Source organism: Achroia grisella, unplaced genomic scaffold (genome assembly GCF_030625045.1).
Source record: "Achroia grisella isolate CSIRO2021 unplaced genomic scaffold, CSIRO_AGI_Agris_v1 utg445, whole genome shotgun sequence".
NCBI classification, from domain to species: Eukaryota; Metazoa; Arthropoda; class Insecta; order Lepidoptera; family Pyralidae; genus Achroia; species Achroia grisella.
The window spans coordinates 607,549-634,981 of NW_026712860.1; the positions used below are offsets into that span (position 1 = coordinate 607,549).

The 27,433-nt window shown below is 32.3% G+C and overlaps 1 protein-coding gene across 1 annotated transcript; it reads right to left on the reverse strand.

Annotated features, from left to right (window-relative positions):
- Positions 1-23,602: 23,602 nt before the first annotated feature.
- Positions 23,603-26,976, reverse strand: LOC131844997 (uncharacterized). The gene is made up of 3 exons (XM_059194007.1): positions 26,502-26,976; positions 23,939-26,298; positions 23,603-23,833 (listed from the first exon to the last, which is right to left on the reverse strand). Exons 1-3 carry the CDS (start codon positions 26,974-26,976, stop codon positions 23,603-23,605), a joined length of 3,066 nt encoding a protein of 1,021 aa, XP_059049990.1.
- Positions 26,977-27,433: the final 457 nt, after the last annotated feature.

The window sequence follows — 27,433 nt, forward strand, 5'->3', positions numbered from 1 at the left end:
AGATTATTTTGGAATATCTCATATCTAGAGAATATTTCGGAATTATATAAAGGTTTCTGCTTCAACAAAAATGTATACTGTATTTAAAAGGCTAGATTAACGTTTGAATAGGTATGTGTATTTATCAAAATGGGATTAATTTATATTCATTTAGCTTATACCTTTACAAATAAGTAATTACGTATGAAAAGTTTAATTTTCTTTTGTTTTACTACAACTAGCATTAATGAATCGAAAAATAGTCGAATATTATAATTAATGTATGTATTATATATATAAATATATAACCCAGTCTATATATATATATATATATAGATATATAGGTTTTACGAAGTATGCAGAGAAATATAAATTCTAATTGTAATTTATATTATATAACTTTGCTTCTTGCTTCATTCACTTATTTGTACAAATAAACATGTATTATGTACTCTTTACGATAACTTTGCGACACTATGCAATAGAAAAATAACATATTCATAAAAATCTATTATAGCTACAATAGAAATATAAATGGATTTTTTCTTATAATTATACCATTTTCTCAATTAGCACAAATATTAAGAAAATTCTTTATCTTGGGTTATTGTCGAAATTTGTGTTCATTGAACAAGACTATTAGTATAACTAAGCAAAAGTTCAGATATTTGACAGTTAATTATGTTAATGTACCATCACCATAGATATTTAAATACCTAAGGGTCCTTCCCTTAAATTATATTTGTACCTACCCGTATCATCTCCGGCAAGATGAGATAGCGCACGTGAGAATGGAAGGTGGCGCAGTTATCACGTAGAGAGGTTGTTGATGTACGGACACGCACATTTTTAACTAACTTCTAGAAGAAGGTATTAAATCTTACTAATACTATAAACGCGAAAGTTTTTGACTATGGATGTATGGAAGTACGTTACTCTGTTACGCAAAAACTTTACTGATATATAAATGTCAAGTGTGATGCAGGCGAAGTTGCGCGGGTAAGTTAGTTCACACATAAGGAATAATTACTATGATCAATTTTATGTTTTCGAAAAACTAAACGAAAATAATATTGTATTGTTTTATTTTGGTAATGAGTGGGGATTACTTATGTTTAAAAAAATTTTTAATGTAAATATTGTTACCGCGGTTATTGTTCATCAAAAAAGTAGCTGTACTATCATTTCCATTCATCCATCATTTGTGGATGGTATGTGTAGGTGTGTCTTTGTGTTAAAAATAAAAAAATAAATCATTTTCTAGTCAGATTTCTTTAAAATTTTTTGGACCAAAATGCAAGTATATTTTATTGCACAAGTTTGTGTAGAAAATAAGGTTCATTATAAGAGAACACATATTGTGGTCCAAAGTGACGTAGACGCTGCCATTTCAAAAACTACGACACACAAATAATTATTATACATATAGTACTCATTATCATTTTCCATATATCATCTATCTATATTTCACGAAGTTATGCAATAAATTGAGAACGACTTAACCGACTTCATTCATCTATTTTTTATTATTTTTATCAGAAAACAATAAAAAAAGATGAATGAAATGGGTAAAGTATTAACTCTGTGGAAGGTATTTACGTATTAAAATTTTTTTCAGAAAACTATCGAGTATTTTAGCCTTGGTTTTTTGATAATTTCCGCATTCAATAAGACCCGGCAATGTCTGTTGGGCCAACTAGCAAAATATAATTGTTGTAACGTTAGGTACGCAGCTGAATGTGACAAGGTAATGCATTCGTAGCATTGTGCATACAGAGGTATTTCTAATTTAATCAGTTAAACTCAGCTTAGAAACACAAAAGTTTCCTATTAAGTTCAAAGGCTTTGTAGAGCATCTTCACTGTTCAGAGGGTTTGTGCACATTGGGAGCCCATGGCTTTACATTCCAGGATTACGTGGGTGGCCGATTCTATGACGTCATAACAACCTCGCGGTATAAGAATATCTGAAAAGCCCTTTGTTTCTATTATTATTTTAAGATGTTTTTCATATAGAATAAATCTTTTGATTAAGGATACTTCCTCATTCATTTAAATTACATCATATTTGACAACTATCTGTAACAGTAAACGCTTAAATATTGGAATACAACACTTGCTCTATAACTTTTGTCTCCTCTTTTATGAATACTTAGTTTATATGTCCTTATATATTACTGTACCCATCAGTAAGTCATCAACTTAGTAGCCTTATGACCTAAACTATACAGCTCACTTTTGAATCGAATATCGTGAGAACATTATGCTGATTTAGTTCAATGAGAAGGCTTTAGGAAGTCCGCACGGGTCTAATAATGACTATCTATTTTCATGACACGCAATTTCTAACCTCCAAGGAGGCGTTATAATAAATACTAGCTTACTTGGTACATTTAGAAAGGTCCTCGTAAAGCCACATGCTTAAGTCAAAGAGCGAAAGCGCCCTGTGAGATATTTGCAAAGTTTGCAAGAAGATATGCGAATTAAATTTTATAGTGGTGCCGTATGATATATAAAGAACTAGCTGTTAACTGCGACATCGTCTGCTTTTTTAAAATATACCCTAGTAATTACCTGTCCTTGTGTTGTGTTGTCCACGAATTGGGTGACATGACAGACATGGTATATTTTTATGTAATTTCACGTGAAGATAGATAATAAAGAACAAAGTTAGTAGATAAGGTAATCTATGTTAAGGTCAAAGGTTATTAGAATCCACTTAGTCGTAACAAACAGACAAATATTCACACTTTCACATTTATAATTTTTGTATAGATAATGAAAGATCTACATCATACTAAACGTAAGCAGTAATTTCAAGGAATTTGTTAGTTAAATTTTGTATAAGTTTTGATAGTGTTTCGAAGTATACAGTGGTGACCAATGTATGCGAGTATATATTGACTATACTAAATATTATCTATTTTGAATGTATGTATTTAGAATCATATAATACACACATACTTATTTTAATAAACGCTTTCGAAAAGATAAGACAGATTTGTTAGATATTTACCAACGTATAAGCTACCAGCCTATACCATAATATATTAGGCAATGATGGATGAGACAACGTGGCGGTGTGTGCGTAGTGTGATACGTTCCCAAATTGCTTTATCGCTTTTCTGATGTATTTCTCCTCGAGACATAAGGAGTTCAAACGCATACAGTATTGGAAATTAAGTAATTTATTTCATATATTGAACGCACATCGGAGCTTTGTTATCTAATGTAATCATGGAGAAATTTTTGATATATAGGTATATATTACGGCGGGTAGTTGTACACTTAAAATATCTCTCTTCAAATTTTATATTAATTTGTTTTTATTAACTAAAATAATATTATCTCACCTTAAGTGCATTGTTTATTGGCCAAAGATTAATATAAAGTGTTAGCATATCTTTACATGTATTAAATAACCAAATATCTGCATAATCCTGCCGGCCAGTCTCATTTTTGTCACAACACTTAACACTTTGGAGATGGCGAACTTTGCTGACTTGGCCTCTACACAGAAGACATTGGAGAACACACTTCTTAAGATGATGGCGAGTTTTGAAGGTAAACTCCAGGCTATTACTCCTCAAACAACGGATACACTCACAATCGCTCAATTGTCCAATGAATTTAATGAATTTAAGATCTATACTCATGAAGTCTTGGGTCTTCTTCGTCAGCAAATAGCATACTTGATCCAAACAACTGATGAAATAGAGATGAGACACAGACGGAAGTATCTTCTACTTGGCGGAGTTCCAGAGAGTGGCGATGACTTGGCCTCTGTGATTGCCATATCTGCAAGGATCACCTCAAGCTACCCGATGTCCAAGCCTCTGACATTTCTAGTTGTCATCGCCTAGGTACGGCGATTGAGGGCCGTTGTAGACCCATTATATTCCGTACCATTAATCCTGCTCTCAGTTCATTAATTTGGAAAAGCAAGACTAAATTGAAGGGGACCATGCTTGTTGTTTCCGAATTCTTGACTCGACGGAGGCAGGAATTGTTCCTCGAGGCCCGGAAGCGGTTAGGTATGAGAAACGTTTGGACGCTAAGCGGTAATATATACACTAAAGATCCGTCTGGCGGTCACCGCCGCATTAACAACATTGATGATTTGGACGCTATAATTCCCAAATCCAGCGAGCCCACATCGTCTAAATTGCCGGATCCAGCTTCCCAGTCAGCTCAGCGAGTCCATAAGGTTTCTGGATACTCAAGAACTCGTCGTGGTATGCGGGTCAAGCATTAGTGTTAAGTAGTTGGAATTTAGTATTATCCGGTCAATTTCAATGTTATATAGCAATCACTACTGCGTAATTTTATTTTAGTTTCACCCTCATATTTGTGATTTTACTCGTTTACTTTAATTATTAGTGTTATAATAATTTGACTTCTATGTTTACATCTGCATATAATCTGTGTAATGTGTCAAGTGACAGCTGTCAGATGACACTTTCTCCGATTACTTTATTCTGATTGTCAAATATTAATTTTCTTTTTCTATACGCGATTTCACTCAACATTATTCGCGTAGTGATTGTTGACTTAGATTTTTTTATTTTTTGTACAATATTAGTAATTCTATCTAATTGTTGTACATGTTGATTGGATATATGTATTTTGTTTTTTTTTTTATTGTTAACAGACGGCCGGCGGGCTCTAGCAGAGACTAAATAATATTATTAGTTGTATTTTTATATATTATTTTTTTTATTTCTATTTTTATATTACTTTAGTATTATTAATATTTATTTATTGATTTATACAATCAACAAATAGTTTTTTTTTTTTTTTTTTTTTATTTTTTATAAAAGAAAGAACTTCGTATGTCTGATGACGATTCTTTTTTTCTGCATTAGATGACTCAAATCCCTCAATCCAGTCGCCGAATATTTCTTTAAATGAATGTCTTTCTTCCCTTCTCAATGACGAATTTCAGCGTTTCCCTTTTAGCCTCAATATTTGTCACCTGAATGCCCAAAGCATTCCTCAACATCACGGTGAACTTTTTAACATGCTTTACAACATTAATGTTGATGTTATTTTAATTTCTGAAAGTTGGCTCAAACCATCTATGCCGTCCTCCAATTACAGTCTCCCAGGGTTCGTTATGATTCGTAATGACCGCTTGGAGAAACGAGGCGGTGGTGTTGCAATTTACTTGCGGACTTCTTTTAAATACGAAGTACTGGCTTCTTCCCCCATCTCCGCTAACGCTGAATTTTTATTTATTTGTACTTATGTCAAGGGGACCAAAATCGTTCTAGGTGTTATTTATTGTCCCCCATCTCTAGATTACTTTCAGGAATTGGAAACAATTCTTGAATCCATTATGTCCGAGCACACTCACCATATAATCATGGGTGATTTTAATACTGACCTCATCCGTGATACAGCAAATTCCCGTAAACTAGGTCATATTGTTAACTCAGTAGGGTTAACTTTGTTACCGACTGGGCCCACTCATACCAACATAGACTATCCTGATAGTTGGATTGACCACATTTATATTTCCTCTCCCGATTCCGTTCTCAATCATGGTCAAGTTCCGGCACCAGGTATATCTCACCATGACATAATATATGTTACTTATAACGTGAATAAAGTTAAACGTAAACCCGTAATTAAAGAAATACGCAATTTAGCTAGGATTGATATGGAGGCACTAGGAAAAGATATTCAATCGGTTAATTGGGACTGTGTTACTGAAGCTCCTACTGTCAATGTTCAACACTTGCATCCACCAGCTTTACATCAAACATGCTCCATCGCATGGTATAAAACTAAGAAAACCGCCTGCCCCTTGGATCACGAGAGGCGTTCGCATGGCGATGAAGAGACGCAATCAGGCGTTTTGTAAGTTTAAGAGGAATCGCACTGACGAGAACTGGTCGTCATTCAAAACGGCTCGTAATCGGTGTAATTACATGGTAAGAGCAGCCAAACGCCAATATATTCATTCGAATTTGCTTAAAAAAGTTCCTCAAGTCGCTCGGTTTGTGCAAACAAACCAGCGATACTGTCCCACTCTTTTCACTAGATGATCTTAATAGACAACCGCTAAGTGCTTCTATCAAAAAAGCCACATTCCTGGCCTAGCTTATGCTCGGATATGTTCTCTTTTACTGCTGTGACCGTCGAGGAGATCCGTAAGATTATATCATCCATCAAATCCAACTGTGTTGGTGTTGATGATGTGAGTAGAATCATGATTATTCTCATACTTGAACATGTACTTCCTTTGATCACTCACATTGTTAACTGCTCTATACTTTCTAGTACCTTCCCTTCTATCTGGTTAAATGCTTTCGTCCTTCCACTTCTAAGGTATCATCTCCCACTCTTCTCAAGGATTTTCGGCCCATTTCTATTCTGCCCTACCTCTCTAAAATTTGGAAGCGGCAGCTCACAAACAGCTTTCTAATTTCATTTTTGGAAACAAACTTGTGAGCCCCTTTCAATCTGGATTCCGTCTTGGGCATAGTGCTACAGCACTTCTCAAAGTGACTGAAGATGTGAGAGAGGGCATGGAAAGTTCCAAAGTTACCATCCTTATATTAATTGATTTCTCAAATCAATACAGTCGACCATGACGTCCTTCTTGCATTATCTCTCATCTTGGGGTCTCCTCCGCGGCCGTTAGTTGGTTCCGTTCTTATATTCAGGGTCGCCGGCAGGCTGTTCGCTATGACCAAGCTCTATCTGACTGGTGCGAATTGGTCGCTGGTGTCCCTCAAGGCGATGTATATTGTCTCCGTTATTATTTTCTATTTTTATTAACTTCCTCACTAATGATCTCAAGTGCTCTTACCATCTTTACGCAGACGATTTACAGCTGTACTATCAAAAAGTAGAAAGAATATCTGAAGCTGTAAGTCGGTTAAACGATGCTCTTGCCTACATTGAGGACTGGGCGGTTAGGTTCGGGGTGACTGTCAATCCTAGCAAATGCCAAGCAATCATTTTGGGAAGCTAGACAACTCGGCAAAACGAACCTGACGTCTGTTCCTCTGATAATTTTTAATAAAATGTCTATTTCTTACTGCACGCATGTCAAAGACCTTGGCCTCACGATTGATACCACCCTTAGCTGGAATAATCACGTCAATGAGGTCAGTCGTAAAGTTACGTACACCTTGCGCAATTTATACCGGTTTAAAAATTTCCTTCCTACCAGTACTAAGATCTTACTTATTCAGTCTCTGGTACTACCCATTATTGATTATGCAGATGTGTGCTGCTCGGACATGAATGAGGACCTTTTAAACAAATTGGATCGTCTTCTCAATAATTGCATACGTTTTATTTTCGGTCTCCGTAAATACGACCACATCTCTTTTTACCGCTCTCAGCTTAATTGGCTTCCAATCCGCCAACGAAGAATTGTTCGTCTCTTGTGTACTCTTTATTCATTACTATACGATCCTAACTCTCCCGAGTATCTTAATACCAAATTTCATTTTCATGGGGACATCTCTTATCGTAACCTTCGTCCGTCTAGGAATTTACTTCTCCACGTTCCTGCTCATCGTACGAGCTTCATTTCTAAATCTTTCACTTTACAGGCCATTAAACAATGTTACCCCTTGACATTAGGTCCAGCTCTTCAAAATTCACATTCAAATCCAAATTACGCAATCACCTTTCCCAGAACTAGTGTAGGCTCCTGTTATCCTTGTAGTATTATTCCTCCACCCAACCACCTCTATGTATCTGAATTTCCCTGTTGATTTGTATAAATTTATAATTGTATGTGTATTTGTATGTATGTGTGTTACGTACGTGTATGTAGTTATATTTATATATGTATAATTATTTATTCATATTATGTATTATAGTTCATAAGTATATTTGCATGTGTATTTATATTTAAGCATATTAAAGTGATCTTCTTATTATTTTATTTTTTTTTTGATTAGAATTTCAATTTGTTAATGCACCGCCAACATGAATCTCTGTTTGCCCAATGGTTGACTGGGAGAAAATGCCTCGAGGTGTTAAGTCCGCCATGTGTACCTTTATTTATGTATTTGTGCATTAAAGTTTTAATAAATAATAAATAAATAATATATAATGTATATCTCTATAAATTGGAAAGCTATATATGTATAGCTGTAAGTGGGTCAGTACTAATTTATGTATATATACTAGCTACCCGGCTTTGCACGAGTGTACATGTATTATACATATAAACCTTCCTCTTGAATCACTCTATCTAAGCGAACAGACAGCGGAAGTGACTTTTTTTTATACTATGTAGAGATTTAATTTAACTTCTATTACTTTTAAGCTGTTGTGTGTGTAGATCAGTAGCTAATTTAACCAGACATTTATTTATCGTATTCACTTACTAATTAATAAAGTATCAGATTACCTATCATCATGGCTACAACCATCAAGTCCCATTATTTTACTTTCAAATGTGTGTAATATAAAGTTAATTGCACTTTGACACACAGCAACACATACAGTACTATCTTAATTATGGACAATTTAAGTAAATATGGACTTATCTCTAAAAGAGATCTCTACCAGTCGACACAACACATATATTTGGCAAATATTAAAGATTTTTATATCACAAAAATCATTCTCACTTCAATAACATCAAAATTAAAATTTACATTTTAACAAAAGTGCTATACAGAAAATGTAAAATACACAAGCATTGTCTATACATATATATATATATAAAAAGGATATACACTTATGATGTTCCATAAACATAAAAACAGGTCTTTCTTTATCTTTAAGATGTTGAAATATTTAAATATTTGGTGTTCTTTAACATAATAAAAATAGATATAAGATACAACATTTAAGGTGGTGAACCAGAAACATTACGTAGGCGATTCAAACGGGATTTTCCACCATTACGTACAAAACGCCTATTCGACCTTTGCCGTTTGTGACCTTATGACTTTATTATTCTGGTCGTGTTCCTCTTGTTAAAAATATCAGTCCCGTATAATTTAATTTGGGGTTAATAGGTATAATTGGAAGCAACGATGACATGCACAAAAAATTAAACAATAAAAGTGATATTTAAATTTAATAAATTTCGTATTTAATAAATGTGACTATGAAGTTCTTAAAGAAGAAAAAATAACCTCGGTCAACAGAATGGCAACCACATCCACAACAGCATTATGGCTGTCATGTCGGCATGTATATTTCTCCTCAGACGTTGCCTTTCTGAAGTACTAAGAATGAGAGGATAGGATACTGAGGCAGACAATACCTCTAATTTGATTATTTTCAAGCCGATACACATCTTATAAAGCAAACTTGCTTAGAAGAAAATATAGTTGAGATTGAACTGACTACAGAGATGAATTTGTACAGAGTCGACTTCGGATAAAAAATTATTGTCTGTCTAGAATTAATTTATAGGTTATTTTCTTAAAAGTCATTATTAGATATCTGAGAGAAAGAAACAGATATGAAACTTTAATTGAATATAATGCTTACGTTTATTGATAATTGTACAATAATTGATTGTTTAAATCTTATAAATTTGTTTATTCTTTGTTTAAACTGGGTCCTGAACACGAAATATACTCAAATCACGTAACATATACATATTACAATGGTTACCTGTATGTAATCAATCACTGAATAACAAATTCCCTTTTTAAAACTTCTGTGCCAAAACGAGGTTATTCATGAAGAATAAAAGTTCTTGTATCGTTTACCAGAAATCATGCGCAATGCAATATTGTGAATAATTTATAAAAATTGTATCCAATATAGTTTACATTTGATATTAATATTGTTTAATATTCTAACATATAATTTTTAATTTTATTTATTACATTAAAAATTGCAACTATCGTTTCTACTTTACTACAAAGTGTAACTACACTATAGTATAGATATACTACACTAACATTATAAAGAGGTAATATTGTTGAGGTTGTATGGGGTAATCTTTGGATCTACGGAACTGATTTAGAAAATTCTTTTAGCAATAGAAAGCCGCATTATTTGTGAGTGTCATAGGCTATACAACATCACGCTACGACTAATAGTACTGGAGCTACAATAAAAAATCTCGCTAAGATAGTAAAAATATGACGCAGAATAAGTTGCACAAGTCATTTAGTTGTTTAGAAAAATCGAGAAAACACAGTCAATCCGTATTTATACCCATTACAAGTGCAAAAGTCTGTATGTCTATTTACATTTTCATAACTAAACGGATCATAATTAATTTTACTGTAAATTAAATTTTATACAGATTAAATAAACAAATAGATTATATCACAAGAATGTTCTTATGATATAATCTATTTGTTTATTTAATCTAAAGACTATGTTAGTCTATCTTCTATCTAAAAATGTTTTCATCCCTTATTCCACCATGGGGGTGGAATAAGGGATGAAGAATAAATAAAGAAAAGAAAACGATCCGACTTATTCAAGAACCTAAAAATACAAGTGGAATGTTATTATTTACCTTCTCATGAACAATCAATGTAGTTAATGAGTTTGTATATAGATAGACATGCAAGTATGTCTTACATTGATAATTACGATAGTACCTTTTAATACTAAGCATATTTCTTTTCTCTTCCAGGATATGAATTTCATAATTAAGCAAGGAGCGACGTACATAGTACACAAAATAATTATAATAATTTACAGCAGTTTCTGTTTATTTATAAATTTCAATTTAATAAACAATTTAAATACAACATGCGGAAGTGAATAACGATACCTACTCTTACTCATTCGTAGTAGATATCACTTACTTTGAAAGGCTAACGTTAATTAATTAAAAACAAAGTCAGTTCATATTTACAGTCTTAATTAACTGAAGTGTGGGTAATAAAAGAAAATAACGGACGAAAGCAATTACATTATGACAAATAGGTCGCAGATGTACACATGTTTCATATACAAAATACATTGTAGGTTAATTACTAAAATAAACACTAAAAGAATACACAAAGGTATGATTTTGTGTTATCTATGTAATTGTACATGTTATTACATGTTTGTTACTTGAAATTAAAACTTACCGAAACCGAAAAAGTACCTTTCCTCTAGATGAAGTTACTTCGCAGTACTTTTCCTTATCCCACACCTAATACAGATACATTATCATATTAGATCAACCATGGCAGAGTGTTATCAAGTACACAGTGAGTAAAATAAACAACATAAACATTTTGATTGTCACAACACTAAATTCAAATTTGGAATCGTTCGACACCGGGCGATAATATTATCAGCGGCGTGACGAGCGAGCGTTCGAAGCGGCTTTACACACCACACTGGCAGGGATGCTGGCCCGTTGCTACGATACGACACCCGATGTCACCCCCTGTAGATCGGGCGGCCGGCCGCCGCCCTAGACGAGTGGCGCGCAACCTAGTTTACGTATAGGCGCTACGCTACTGTCTGCGTAATAGCGCTTCAGCAATTTCCTGATAAAATGCCTTCGATATACCATTTTGTGTTATTCCGTTTTTGTGAGGTTGATTGACATTAATATGAATAATTTTCTACGCAGATATATTTTATAGGGAAAACGTATTTGAAGGCACGTTGTTAATATTACAAAAATGACTGTTAGGATGTTTAAATTTGTATATATGTTTTTGAGTAGGTATTTACTATATAATTAGAAGAGCTGAATAATTTTTAATGTTTAACATATTTAATATGTTAAACAGACCATGTTCTAAATTAAAACATACTTTGAATCTTAATTAAGTGAAGTTGCTGGATTTGGTTCGCATAAATGTACTAATTAACCTAAGAAGCAATTATACATACGTTTTAAGAATATCACGTACTCGTATATTTTTAACAGGTACAGATAAACTTATACCATGATTTACTCGCTCGAATCAGTTATCTTTTGTCAACGTAGGAATTCTTTTTGCAGGTTTATTAATGTTATTTAACGGGCGAGAGGAGATTTAGTCAGTTAGATGGAGGCATTGAACCATGGCACTTATTTGAAAAACCATTACAGATTTTCTGGTGGATATATGACGTACTCGTACATATACTGTTCAACTTGAGACAACTGAACGAAACGTTATAGTGAAAATACAAATATTATTTTATGCCTGAATACTAAAGTTATCAGATGGATAATCGCTTTGATTAATCTGCTTCTTATTAAAAAATATTAATTCGTGAAGTATATGGTTTGTAATTAGTAAACTCCGGTATTTATATCTTTAATAATAGGCAAAGTTGAAGTACCTTAATGAAATCATAAATATTTCATACAAAAATTTTCATATCCATTCATCTAATACTAAAGGTCAGATTGGTCGTAAAAAAAGACAGATAAGCTTTCCCTATCGATCTTGTCTCGTCTGACCATTGTCCGATAGCTCCCCGGGGTAGGTACGCACAGCGATTGGTTTTTGATACGCAATACGACGCCATAATAAGTCGGTCAGTAATATCTGTTTAGAACATACCTCAGTTAAAACTTTGATTTACTATGTTTTAATTGGGTATCAGAGTAAGTCTTTGCAAATATTACAAAGTTTGTATATTGACCTGTTATTGACAACATCCCATACTGCAAGGCTACTTTTTTCTCAATCTATGAATATAACCTGATGGTATTGATCCATAAACGTGCACAACCAGGAATACATTTCTCCTTGTAAGTGAAGGATTAACCATACCGTCAATGCGTCAGCTAGGCGACTTAGTGTAGTTTATATCCAAGTTGTATTGTCTAACATTGAATAACTTATATTCTCTAATCAGATGATGTTGCCCTAATTAAGTACAACAGTATTGATAAGCTAATGTTTATCAATACTTCTGTACGATTTACTGAAAGACTTAAAATAGTATTTTCTGTAGTGTCTATGTCTATGAATTCGATGTTTTTGTCGTGGACACGTGAAACCAATGTGCAAAAAGCATCATTCTCTAAACTTATTCAGAAAATAAAAAAATAATATTCTTTAACAAAAGTATAATATTTATATTCAGTCAATGTATACTGATCATAAAATATTTTGCTGTAGTATCATATTGAAATCCAGTTTTAGAGTAGATTTAGAAATAGCTATTTCAAAGCAACCCTAGTCGGAATGCTTCGAAATAGCTATTAGTAGGTAGTCCGAACAGTCAGATTTGGCTTCTATTTATATAGCAGAAGATATTATTTTAGCTATGTAATTGCTTCTTCATAGAGCAGTTATATATAGTTAGTTATAAGGTTCAATTTTTCTATTGGAGGAACATCACTGTTTTTCTTTGAAGCTCTCTAATTGCTGTACGCACATTAGTTAATTCAATAAAAGAAAATGATAAAAAAGAACGCTTTTCCTTCAGACGTTGAAATTAACGGACGGCGAAGGAATCGCCCCTCTGAAAGTTCGGTGATCAATCAAAATCTCATTTGAACGCGTCACCTTACCCGATAGACGATATCCATCTTGTCTCCCGCCACACATTACACTCTTTACCGGCCCTGTCGGTTAAGTGATCTAGGGGCAAATTCATTAAGTGTCATTATGTAGTAGAATGTACCTACATACTTCATCATCGTTTGTTATTCGTAGAATTTTGGTGATTGATAAGTTAACCAATGTTGTTATATAGTTCGATCGATGGATTCAGTTCTTCTCATCTCGAAATCATTCCGAACTGACGGTAGATTTGACATATCATAAGAGTTTGTTATAGACTTACATGAATAAAGATATTTTGTATTGAATTTGAATTTCATTAACAAAGAAAACAATCTTGAAGCCTTTTTTATAAAGAGCAAAATCGAATAATCAGTTCTGACATTTTAGGCATGATTGACAATTTATTATGCAATACTGATACTGTTTTGGTTGAAATAAGAGTAACATTATATGACTCCCCCTTGTGCGGGAATGTAGCTTTTTCTTATAACACCTAAGCGGCTAAGGTATAAGAGAAACATTTTCTAATTTCAAATAGTTTAAAATATGCATTGATAGGTAAGTTAGAGTTATCTTTTTTTATATTACAAAACCTATTATATTATATATATTCTTTTTATTCATATCGATATTATTTTATTCGCAAATGTTTAAAACTCATTACACAATTGCATGTCACTGGTGATACAATTATATATCAAGAGATAATTGTGTCACAATTACAATTTTAAATATTTAAAATAATAAATTAAAAATATACATGGATAAAATAAATAAAAAACACTATTAATATTATGACATAATATTTTACATTGAAGTCAGATATTCAGTCACATTGAAAAAAGGATGTTGCACAAAATAAAATTATATTTTGGTCTTAATTACCTTGTTTTAGTAAATCACGATCTCGGTAATTTTAATTTATGTCTATTTCGCATCATGTACTTATGGTTATAGTACTTCTTATCTACTATGTGTATTTCTCTTTTCTTATATTTCTAACCAAGAGCAATGATGTAACTGAAATGTTCAATGAAATACGGGGTTGGCCAGGCGTATGACCAGAGGTGTGTCTATGGATTTCACACGTAATTCTAATAGCTCTTTATTTGTTGCTTCAGGGCTCTCTATAAGACTTGCATTATCACGGACTTCGATACCATATGACAATAAAGACTGAAAATATGCTAAATACACAGATTTAGGACGTTTTTTGTATTACTTGCTTATTTTCAGTTTACTCAAATCATAATTGGATGATGTTAATTGATAACATAATTTTTCGATCTGGGGTTCACGACTGATCATTCTATGAATAATCTATCTTAAAAATTTGGTACTTTGACTATATGCGTTGTCAAAACGTGTAGGTATTTTGCTTCTTAAGTCTAATTTAATTACAGTTTTAAAATGTTCAACTGTACCTAACATTTTAAACCAGAAAATTTCAACGGTTAAATTTGGTTTTAGTTCAGTTAGTTCTACATAAGTAACGAGATACAATAAACTTTCCACTTGTTGTTCATAATGGAGTCACACGAACAGCGCAGCGGGTTGGCGCCTAGGATTCCATTTGAGTAACTGGAACACGCTTTTGCCGTATATAACAAAACTCGCCCCTTCTCAAGTATAGTCCCCGTTAGCCTTTTCTGTTCGTCTGTAATATATTAGAATAGTACGAATTCTTTAGATTCGGATATGATATCTAGTGAGGAAATAATTGCGTTATATGTGATAATACATAATAATTAACTTTACGGTTATATAATCGCAGACGTAAGTTGATTTAGATTGATTTCATTTGAAGATATGTATTACGTGGGTATTTAATTGAATATTAGTGAAGAGTTATTCGACTATTAATCTAGAACTTCTAAGAGCTGTAGAGTAGAAATTGGCCGAATGTATAATTCTTACACTAACGTATCTTCAGCTTAATAGTTAATAGCTTATACACGAACTATAATTATGGTTTAGTTTTAGCTAAGGTAAAGATTATTAGAAATAAATTAACATTTTTATTTTGAGTAGACTCTATAAGTAAACAAGTAAATTATTGTATATATAATTGGTATAGTAATAAATTTCAGAAGACTGACACATACATAAGTTACGTAAACCTTAATCAGTCAGGGATTCTAACAGCTTTTATGTTTTATTTTCTAGTGATTTATTTTTAAATCATTGTACATTTCATGAAGGAAAAGAAAGAAAATAGGGAAATAACAATAAGATGTTTTATTTCCGTAAAAACTATTTTTAACGTTATTGTTATACCTAAATAATATGTCAGTAAATGAAATACACAAATACAAGACAACGTCAGGAAAATGACGTGTTTCACGCTAGGACTCAATTCATCTACGCATTTACTACCGCTCAAATTACAGTAGTATATGAGTTCCGTCGGTGCTAAAGGTTCCAGGGGACGTGGAGTTGGCTGGTTTAATTGAATTTCTTAGCTGTGGAGATGAGTCTGGTGGCCACGATGTTTACTTTAGTGGATAAACTGTTACCTTGCTCTGATCTAATTACGTGTTCGCTGCAGCGCTGCAGCGCAGCGGCTTAATGCGAATGAGAGATGGATATTAGATGCTGCATTGAACTTCTCCTTGGTAACATGCCATGTACTTAATTTGAAAATATAACGTTGCAGTGACTTGTCTTTTACTATTTACATATCCATGCTAAGTTCCATTTCCTAACGTTTCTAATATTATTAATTGCACTTATATATTGGAGTGTCTGTTTGTAATATTGAAATAACCCTTTGTACTAAATGCATATGAATATAAAACATACACCAAAATAACATTTTCTACAATTTTCGTCTGTGTTTCTGTCTGTCTGTTTGTTCCGGCTAATCTCTGAAATGGCTGGACCGATTTTGACGGAACTTTTATTAGCAGGTAGCTGATGAAATAAGAAGTAACTTAGGCTATTTTTTAATTTTAGAAAGAGTCTTTCCTTTTAGAAAAATAAAGTTAAATTCCACGAGGACGAAGTCGCAGGTACAACTAGTGTAAAATATAAATTCATCACATTATTCCTTTTTTTACATGTTGGAAACTTAACACTACATGTTTTCTAGTTAACTGTTCATTCATATTATGGGATTCTCGGTACCGTAAATCCATTTACGTTGAAAGCATCGTAGTATGTTTATTAAATGGATTCTATCAATAACTTTAACTTTTTATGTAGATAAAAAAATGGTTGTATACATACAATACTAATATAATATATTATGTGTTATATGTGTATTAAATTAAAGTATATATTATACGTTTATAATTTCATAATGAGTTCAGAATAACGTCAAGCTGTTCATTATGGACAGCTTGGCACGAGTAGCAACAGTAAAAATAAGTTCTTGTAAATAATATTATGCATAATAATAATATACTATAGTAACAAATAAATAAAATATGTAGTTTATGACGTTGAAAGTATTTAAAACGTAATAGAGGTTAAATAGCGGTTAGTCTGCCTGTCGCCATGCTGGATTCAAAAATTCTTAAGGGAGAGGGTGAGCATATCAAATGTTGCGCTCATTATAATGTCAAGAATTGATAGTGCCTCTGACTTCGTTTTTTTTAATTATGCATTTGTAACTCTTTTACAATAGGTAGAAGATTTATTTTCTAGTGTTCTTGTTTGTCGATTTACTATTTGTTGGAACATTTAAATTAGATGAGACTAAAAGGCACAAAAGACAATATTGAATTATAATGTACAAATTTAAATGTCTTTTATTTTCAATACATTTGTCGGTCGGTGAAGACAACGATAGACCACTATCGCTCACTATATATTACAAGCCACCACTATATATTAAAGGCACAAGAAGAATTTAATAGTATGATATCGTACCAAACTATGTTGATCGTACAATAAAATTATACAATACAATATAATACCTATTCGCCAGCGCAGGAGTGTTAGAACTCTCTGTCAACTGTTTTCTGTTCTATTTCAGTTTCTAAGTTCATCACATTCTCGTGATCTTCGCTCTTCATCTAATCTCCTGCTTTATACTCCTTCTCATCGCTCTAATTTCTCATTTCAATCTTTCACTATTTCTGCCATTAACCTTTGGAATGCACTTCCTGTTGGTCTTAGAAGATGTCAAACCAAATTTACCTTGAAGAGGTCCTTGCGTGAACATTATTCCAAATTTCTTTAATAGTATTCAACCAAACTTCTATTGAGATATGATATTATATAAACTCCATGAGATTATATGAATATTTATTATATGTAGTTTAAATTTATATTTTATTTATATGTAATCCATAAACTTATATATTTTATATTGGTATATTAGTATTTTTATATATTTGCATCTGTATATATATGTATTATTTTTATGTATCTATTTGTTATAATTATTTGTTATATCTATTTTCTTTTTTTCTTTCAATTAATTATTAAAGTGCACCGCCTTATTATCTCTGATCAACGCGACGGTTGACTGGTAGAGAATGCCATCAGGCATTAAGTCCGCCATGTATACATTTTTGTGTGCAAAAGAATAAATAAATAAATAATAAATAAATAAAATCATAGTACCTACAAAACATAAATATTTAAAATTTTGGAATATTGTGTATGATGTGAAATATAAAATATTGCATGAGGGTGCTCGAAGAATTTTGTATTTCTACGTTTAAAAAAACATAGCTAAACCAACCTCTCATTGAGAGCAACGTTCACAATGTTCAACATAATTTCATATCATATCAGCTGAGTAAATAAGATTATTGTTTTAAGATAATTTATTTATTTATTTATTTATTTGCAGAATACAATGTTACAAGTAGGTCTTACAATATGAATATTCGTTCAATGTATTCAGCCTGCTAACAGGCGTACAAAATTTATACACGTTATTACTTTTATAAATTGAATTAATTTTAAAGTATTTCTAACAATTAAATTAAATTATTTATATATTAAAATATGTCAAAACAAACAATTTTACATGTCAAAAAAATCCTTAATACTATAAAAACAATTTTCTAATAACCAATTATAAAGTCTAGATTTAAAAAGTCTAAAATTTTGCATTTTTATGTCAGTTGGTAATTTATTGTAAATTTTAATCATCATGTTGTAACTATTTTTTTCAAAGATTGCACTTCTATATATTGGTTTTAACAATCGTGTTGGGTCTCTTGGTCTAAGTAAGGGATTATTAGATTTAAGTTTAAATATATCAGGATGTGTTTTCACAAAACAACTACACTGATGAATATATAAACCAGATAGGGTCAGCAATTTATATTTTTTAAATAGGGGCCGACATGAATCTGTCTGTTTCAAATTGGCTATCGCTCTGATGCATTTCTTCTGAGTTATAAAAACTCTGTTGACCAGAGCACAATTGCCCCATACAATTAAACCATACCTAAGTACAGAAGCAACATATCCGTGGTATGCTGTAAGAGCAGTTTTTTCCCCTGCTGTATTCTTAAGACGTCTTAATACATAAATAAATTTTTCCAATTTTATACAAACACTCTCAATATGTTGTTTCCAATTACAATGTCTATCTAATATTATACCCAAAAATTTTGTATGGTCCGTTTCTTGTATATTTTGATTTTTATAGTCAATATTTAATTTTAGTGGTTTAGTTTGATAGTTACAGAACTGAACGTAGGTTGTTTTAGTCAAATTAACTTTTAAGTCATTGCTATGTAACCAGTCATGGACTATTTTAATGGCTGTATTAATAGTGTCATTGAACATAGAAGTATTTCTATTACATGGTATTATAATTGATAAGTCATCAGCGAATAATATTGATTTATGACTTATAATATGTGGCAAGTCGTTGATATATAGAAGAAATAGGATGGGGCCTAAAATACTGCCCTGTGGCACCCCTGATTTGTTTTGTCGACAAGCCGATCTATAATTCAACATTTCTCTTTTCTCATTAATTTTATTTATTTCCACACATTGCATTCTGTTTGACAAATAACTATCAAGCCATAAAAGTGCCTGTCCTCTAATACCGTATTTTTCACATTTATTTAGTAAAGTACTATGATTCACCATATCAAAGGCTTTTGTCATATCAAAAAATACGGCCACTATTGGCACCTTATTATCAATATTCTCAACTATATTTTGAATTAATGAAAATGCAGCAAGTGTTGTAGATTTATTTTTTTGAAATCCGTTTTGTTCCTTACAAATTATATTGTGCTTTCCTATAAAACTTAAGAGTCTTGACTTAAAGGCCTTTTCAAAAATTTTTGATATTATAGGTACAAGGGTAATAGGTCTATAGTTATTTAAATCTAGCTTATCGTTTTTCTTGTATAAAGGTTTTACTATAGAGTACTTTAGTTTAGTGGGAAATGTACCACTTGTAAAAGACATATTAGTTAAATATGTCAGTACTGTAGTCAGAATTGTTGCACATGACTTTAATACGTAAGTCGATATATTGTCGAATCCTACTGATTTCGTATTATTTAGACTCATCAATATTCTATATATTTCAATTTCAGTACAAGGATAAAGAAAAAGGCTACTGCTTACGGTATTACAGATTTTCGGTGGAGTTTTTTTTATAGGTGATTTATTGGAAAGACTTATAAAGTAGTTATTAAAAGAATTCGCAATGACTTTCGGATTAGTTTCAATTGTTCCGTTATGTAATATAGTGTCTATACCTCTATATATTTTAACGCTATCTGTTTTATCTTTAATTACATCCCATGCCGCTTTACATTTGTTTTTGGCTTTATCTATGGATTTGAAATTCGATATCCTTTGAGATGCAGATATACATGATTTTAAAATTTTATCATACTTTTTTAACCGGTATTTTGTCGAGTTTGTTTTATTTTTATAGAATTCTGATCTTAATTTTCGTTTTGTAATCGTAGATTTTTTAATTCCAGGTGTAATCCATTTAGGTTTAGACGTATTTGTTTTAACTTTGAGTCTAATTTCAGGAAAGCAAAGATCATAATACATGCTCAATAAATCATGAAATATGTTAAATGCAGAATTCAGATCCTTTTCATCATATACTTCATGCCATGAAATGCTAGATATACATTGTTTGAATTTTTTAATATTATTATTATTGTAGTCCCTTTTCATAGTATACCAGTAATCGATGAATCTTTTCTTTTTAGGTATTTTATATTCCAGAATTTGGCATGTATTGTGATCAGATAAATGTACCTGATGAGTGGAGCCTTTACTATCAGGAATGTTACTCATAATAAGGTCAATGCAGGTCTTAAGCCTCGTCGGTTCTTTGATATGTAATGTAAGATTGTAATTTGATAGAAGATTTTTCAATTGTTTAGATTTATTGCTATCAATTAATATATTTATATTAAGGTCACCTGCTATAATAAATTTTGTTTTATTCATTTTTGATGTCAATTTGTATAATAAAATGTCAAGTTTGCTAAAAAATGAATCGAAATTATAATAATCTGGTATTCTATATAAACATATTATTACACTATTAAAATCTGGTACTTCTATTCCACAGCATTCAAATGTCTTTTCTATTGACATGTCAGTACATATTTTTAATATTTTAAATTGAATTTGCTTTTTTATTAATATGCAAACCCCTCCCCTTTTTTGATTTCTACAAAATGAAGATGCGACACTGTATTCTTTTAGGCTTATGTTTGCCTCACTTCCCTTTTTAACAAAAGTTTCTGAAAGACATAAGATGTCAATAAAAGTATTTTTATCTTTGAATTCACTTAAACACAATTCTACGCTATTCAGTTTACCTAGAAGTCCCTGTATATTTTGATGTAGCAAGATGATATATATTATTTTGATTTATAGTTTTGGTCTCGAAATGAATTATTCAATCGTTTTTTTGTTGTCTCTGAATTTTTACTTGTGTTAATTTGGTCATTACTGATTTTTTTAAAATAGAAGGGTATTGTTCCTTTTTTAGGCAATTTTGGTGTGGAACTAGGGATTGAGTATTTTATATACCATTTATGGCGTAAGAGTCCAACAGTACTGTTATTAATATTTTTTTTAACATATTGTTTTTTAAACATTGGTAAATATTGGTTTTCATAGTCAAGTGTATCTATATAGTAGTTTAATCTTTGACACAGTGTTTTTAAATAAGTATGATGATTAAAATTATTATCATTATTATAAATATATTTACAATTTATGAAATTATGACTTATATATTTAAGCCAACTATTCAATTTCGATTCATTTAAGTAGTTATTTTTATTTACTCCCAATATAATTACATTACTCTTGTTTAAGTATTTCAAAACTGAAGATATTTCGACTTGCAACTTTACGATATTATTATCATTTTCGCCAACGCCAATCACAACGTAATCATTTTTTGATGGATGCAGTTTATAGCAAGATTGTAATATGTCTCTGGTGAGCGCGTTGGGTTTGGTAACACTTGAAACTGTGTACTTATTATATTGTGTATTTTCTCTGGATGAAATTAGTTGCGAAGCCAATCCAACACATTGCTGGTCACCAACTATAAAAATACGTTTCTCTGACTTTTTGTTGTTCAGAATATTGTCAATTGATTGCTTTGTCACTGATTGTGTCTTGCTTGATAAATTTACTTGTTTGTCATCAGGTTGCATCAGGTTGAAATTATCATGTATATAGGAGACGTTTCCATAGTGAAACATCTTAGAAGTTGGAGTTTCACAATCGAAATTAGGTTTTGTTTTTTTTATGTTCTCCTTTCTAAAGATTTTGTGCTTTAGCTTCTTACTGCGTGTTGAGCCTGTCAGTATAGCATTCATATTACTTATTAGTGATTGCTTTTGGTCAAGTTCCTTTTTAAGCGTTGATATTTCCAATAATAATTCGTCAATTTGGATGTTAGCACTCTCTAACTGAATTTTTAAAGTATCTCGTTCCTGTATAAAATCCTCCATATCATAATTTAATCCTGTTGATAGATCTGGAAGGCTTGATGCTTTGTGAAATTCATTTCCACTACTAGTCGATGAATAGGAACTGTTGTATGTAAAATTCTGCATCGGCTTGCGTTTGGTAATATTCTCAAAACTCATTTTTAATATTTATTATTAACTGAATTATGCACAGAGTAAAAGAAAATAATATTCTGTTAAAAATAAAAAAAAATTTTTTTAACTTTAGGCTGTAGCGAACCCAGGATGAAAGTGTCGTTCCAAATTAAATATTACAATGCGCTATCCACTACGCCACCCAGTACTTCAGACGTGGTGTTGAAAATCAGCTTCGTTAGGTGTTATTGTTACGTTTGTAGTGTAGTTAAATGTTTGTACGATGACTCACTGAAGATAGGTCTGGTTTATTACCATATTGAGCAGCAGCGGATTGTTTTGGGTGTTTTGAAGGAAGCTGACGTGATGAGACGGTGATATTTTAAATAAAATCCAAAATATGTTCACAGCACTGTATTGTCTCCGATGTAGCGGCGAGAAGAAGGAAAAAATGTTGCCATATTACATAAAATATAAATTCTATTTTAGTGTTGCAATATAAAAAGTTGCAACATGCTGCGGCCTCACAAGTAATGAATGCATATGCATCTTAAATTACAAGTATATAGAAATTTTGACAATTTTAGTTTGATAGATACATAAACATTTCTGAACACACTGTATAGGAATTATTATTTATTAATATGTATTCCTCATATATGAATGTAAGGAAGGCAAGTTTAATATTTCAAACATTATTAAGTAAATAGTTTAGTAATGTAATAATACCCACGTAACAATTATGCAAATATACTATAACAGAGTTGTAAATTAAAGATGCTTGACTTCTTCACATAAGTTTCAACTTATTATAAATCTTATACATTACAATCAATGATAATCTAAGTTAGTAACAATTAATGTTTTTTTTTAAACATAAAAACAAACATAAGTTTTCTCTTATTATAATTTTATACATTACTATCAATGACAATCTAAAGTAGCAACATAAAAACAAACATAAGTTTTATCTTATTATAAATGAATGCCTTTCTCACTTGAAATCAAAGTTAAATTCTAAGATAACATAGTTATTGAGTACAAATTACTATTATATTATATAACAAATACAAAGTATAATTAAAATTAAAAGAAAAACCTTATTTCTTATTTTGCGACTATTACAAGTACACATTATATTTATTCAAAATATATTTATATTAATCTTATATATATAATACTAGTTAATGAATTAATCATAATTATCAGGTATTGGTAAGACACATATTTTATGAATTGACCGAATATGAGTTTTATTAGTTGGAGTCTTAACTTCTACAGCTCTTACATTGCCATCATGTCCAGGGAGTACATTGATAACTCTTGCCATTGGCCATGACATACATGGGATTTTATCCTCTTTTAAAATTACAAGACTGCCAGTTCTTACATTTGGTGTTTTATTTTGCCATTTAGGTCTATTCTGTAATATATTTAGGTAATATTTATGCCAAACCTTCCAGAAGTTTTGTTTTAAATTGGTACACAATTGCCAAAATTTTAGTCTAGTTTGTGGTATTTCACTTACATTTGCTTCTGGATATGTAGTTAATGAATTCCCTATAATAAAGTGACCAGGTGTTAAATAACAATAATCACTGGGATCTGAGGTCAATGGCAAAAGAGGTCTAGAATTGAGCACAGCCTCTATCTCGGTGAGTATGGTATTCAGCTGTTCATACGTTAATACATGTTTTTGTAACACTCTTTTCAGGTGGAATTTTGTACTCTTTACAGTCGATTCCCAAAGGCCTCCCCACATAGGTGAATAACTAGGGATAAAGTGAAAGGAAATCCCATTTTGTGAGGCAAATTGGTTCACCTTTGTTTGGTGGCTCTGTGATGACTGCAAAGTATAAAGTTCAACTAATCGATTCCATGCGCATTTAAATGTACTAGCATTATCGCAGTGAATATCAGTGGGCAGTCCGCGTCTAGAAATAAGTCTTCTTAAGCATGCTAGGAAGGTTTCAGTGGTTAAATCTGAGGCAAGTTCCAAATGAACAGCCTTTGTTGTGAAACACACGAATACGCAGATATAACCCTTGCCTATTAAGGATCGCCTAACGCGCGAGAGTTTAACCTCTATCGGACCAGCAAAATCCACTCCGATTTTTTCAAACGGTCTACTAGTGACAGTTACTCGATTTCGAGGCAAAGAGCCCATTAGCTGCTTGGCAACTGTAGCTTTGTTCCTAAAACAGGTTATGCATTTGTGTGTAACTTTCTTAACTTCAAACAAGCCATTGACAATCCAAAATCTTTGATTTAAATTCGCAAGCACAAGCTTGGGTCCTGCATGTAGCAATTTTTCATGTTCACTTCTTATAAGCAAGTAGGTAATATAGGAGCCTTTGGGTAAAATAATGGGATGTTTCTGAGTAAAAGCTATATCAGCATAGTGCAGCCTACCACCTACTCTTAAAAGTCCTAGCTCGTCAATGAAAGGATAAAGATTTGATAAATTGCCTTTCACATTGTTTCCCTTAGTTATAGAATCGATAACAGATTGAAATAATTTATTTTGCTCGTATTTAATTAAGGTCATTAACGCATTATTTAATTCAGAAGTACTTAGAAAATTTGACTTAATTTTACTATTACTTTTATTTATGTTATTTAAAAATCTCAATATATGTGCAAGAAGCCTGATTATTTTATTTATATCTGAGTATTTATGTAATCGTTCAATGATATATGCAAGCGGATTGACATTTTGATAGACCAAGTTGCTGGAGAATGACAAGCAGGGTTTTACTTCAGCAGGCAATTCAGCAGGCACCTTATTATTATCATCCAACAAAAAATTGTACTCACTGTTTCGTAGGAATGCAGGGCCGTGCCACCAAAACTTATTGTCTCTCAGCTCGCTCGGTCTTGCTCCTCTGCTGATGATATCGGCTGGGTTTTCAGTAGAGCTGACAAATAGCCAGCGCCACCTAGCTGTGTTTTGACGAATAACATTCACTCTGTTCGCCACGTAAGCTTCAAGCTTCAATGACTCGGTTTTTAGCCATGCAAGAACGATTTGAGAATCGCTAAACAGATAAATATTCTTTATATGCGTTTTAAGCTTTAAAACTTCATGTGTTTTCATTATTAATTTTGAAAGTAAAAGCGCAGCATTAAGTTCTAATCTGGGAACTGTCGAGTCTTTTTTATGAATGGGATTTATTCTTGATTTGGAACAGAGTAAATGTGTATAAGCAGTACCTGATGAACATATGTATCGTAGATACACACAGCAACCGTAGGCAGTCGTACTCGAAGCATCTGCAAAGCCGATCAGTTCAACCGTATGTGCTTCTGAAATGTCTATATTTCTATCTAGTAACAGAGGTTCCATCATAGCTAGATCACTAGTGAACTGAAGCCACTCCTGGAGAATATGTGGAGGTGGACTATCATTCCAATTAGTATCTGATATCCATAGTTTTTGCATGATAGCTTTTGCTGTCACTACAATGGGGCTTACAAAGCCCATAGGATCATAGAACCTACCTATATAGCTTAGTATCCTTTTTTTTGTAACATGTGTAGATTCAAATGGCTCCGGAGATGAAATTACAAACTGATCTTTTTTTATATTGATGCATAATCCTAATGTTTTCATAGTATAATTATTTTCACTAAGATCTCGACTATCAAACTGTTGTTCACTCAATGAAATATTAGACAAAATTCTATCATCATTTGAAGACCATTTGTGAGTAAAGAAACTTCCTAAACTGAGTAAATTGCACAATTGGTCTTTTGCATCAAGAGTAGTTTTCAAGTCATTGTCAGAATAAATGATGTCATCAACATAAATATTGTTTATTATTATTGCGGATGCTAGAGGATATGTGTCCTGATGTCTAATCGCTAACTCGTGTAAACAACGCGTGGCTAAATAATTTGATGTCTTTAAACCATATGTAACTGTATCTAGTCTAATGCACCTTATGGGTTCATTAGGGTCGTCCCTCAGAGTATATTTTGGAGAGAGGTAAATTTAGGATTTACTTTTACATTCCGGAACATACGTTTGATGTCAGCAGTGAATGTAAACTTGCCTAATCTAAATAATAAAATTATATCGAATAACTCACGCTGGACCACAGGCCCATTTAATTGTAAGTCATTTACTGAAATTTTCTTATTTGTTTTCATAGACCCATCAAAAACAACTCGCAGTTTGGTTGTTTTACTATTCATGTTAATGACTGCGTGATGGGGAAGAAAGTACACTGGACTTCTATTTGAGTCATAGCACTCAATATCCACATAATGGGCATGTTTGAGTGATAAATATTCATGGATAAATTGCTGATATTTTATAAATAATTGAGGGTTAGAATGCAATTTCTTTTCTAAATTATTAAATCTTTTGACTGCAAATTTAAATGATTCACCCAGAGTTTCATCAACTTCTGAGAGGGGTAATTTTAAGGGTATGGCTACTTCAAATTGATTATTTTCCAATTTAACAGTATTTAAAAATGTCTGTTCGCAGAGTTCCTGTTCTGAACTCTTCTCAGTATAAACTTCAGGAACCCTTTCATGAGACCAAAACTTATTAAGCATATCCCTGATATCTAATTCACATTTCAGCACAACTTTGTTGCAACTAGGTTTATATATATAATGGGGCAGAGTACCTCCGATTACGTCACCCTTTTTTTTTTTTTTTTTTTTTTTTTATCGTGTGGAAAAATCTTCAAAAGACCGTCACCCCGCCGGAGGGATGGCGAGGTGGTGTGTGGGACTTGTACCCACTAAAAAACCACACGGTGTACCTACGAGCGCCTATGCCGGAGCCAGGGGATTCGCAAGTGCATTCTACCCCAGCTCCGACGGCGACGGCCCGCCCTGTAGATGTTGTAGGGCAGGCCCCATCTCGTTTAGTGGTTAGGGCGACCTATTTCGCCCTACTCCATTGTGGAGGCGTGTGGGTACACGCGCACACCTCCGGGGCCTTTGGATTGGGGGGACTGCCTCCCTCAAGGCAGTCACCCCGGCCCCAGTGGGGGATAGAGGGGGG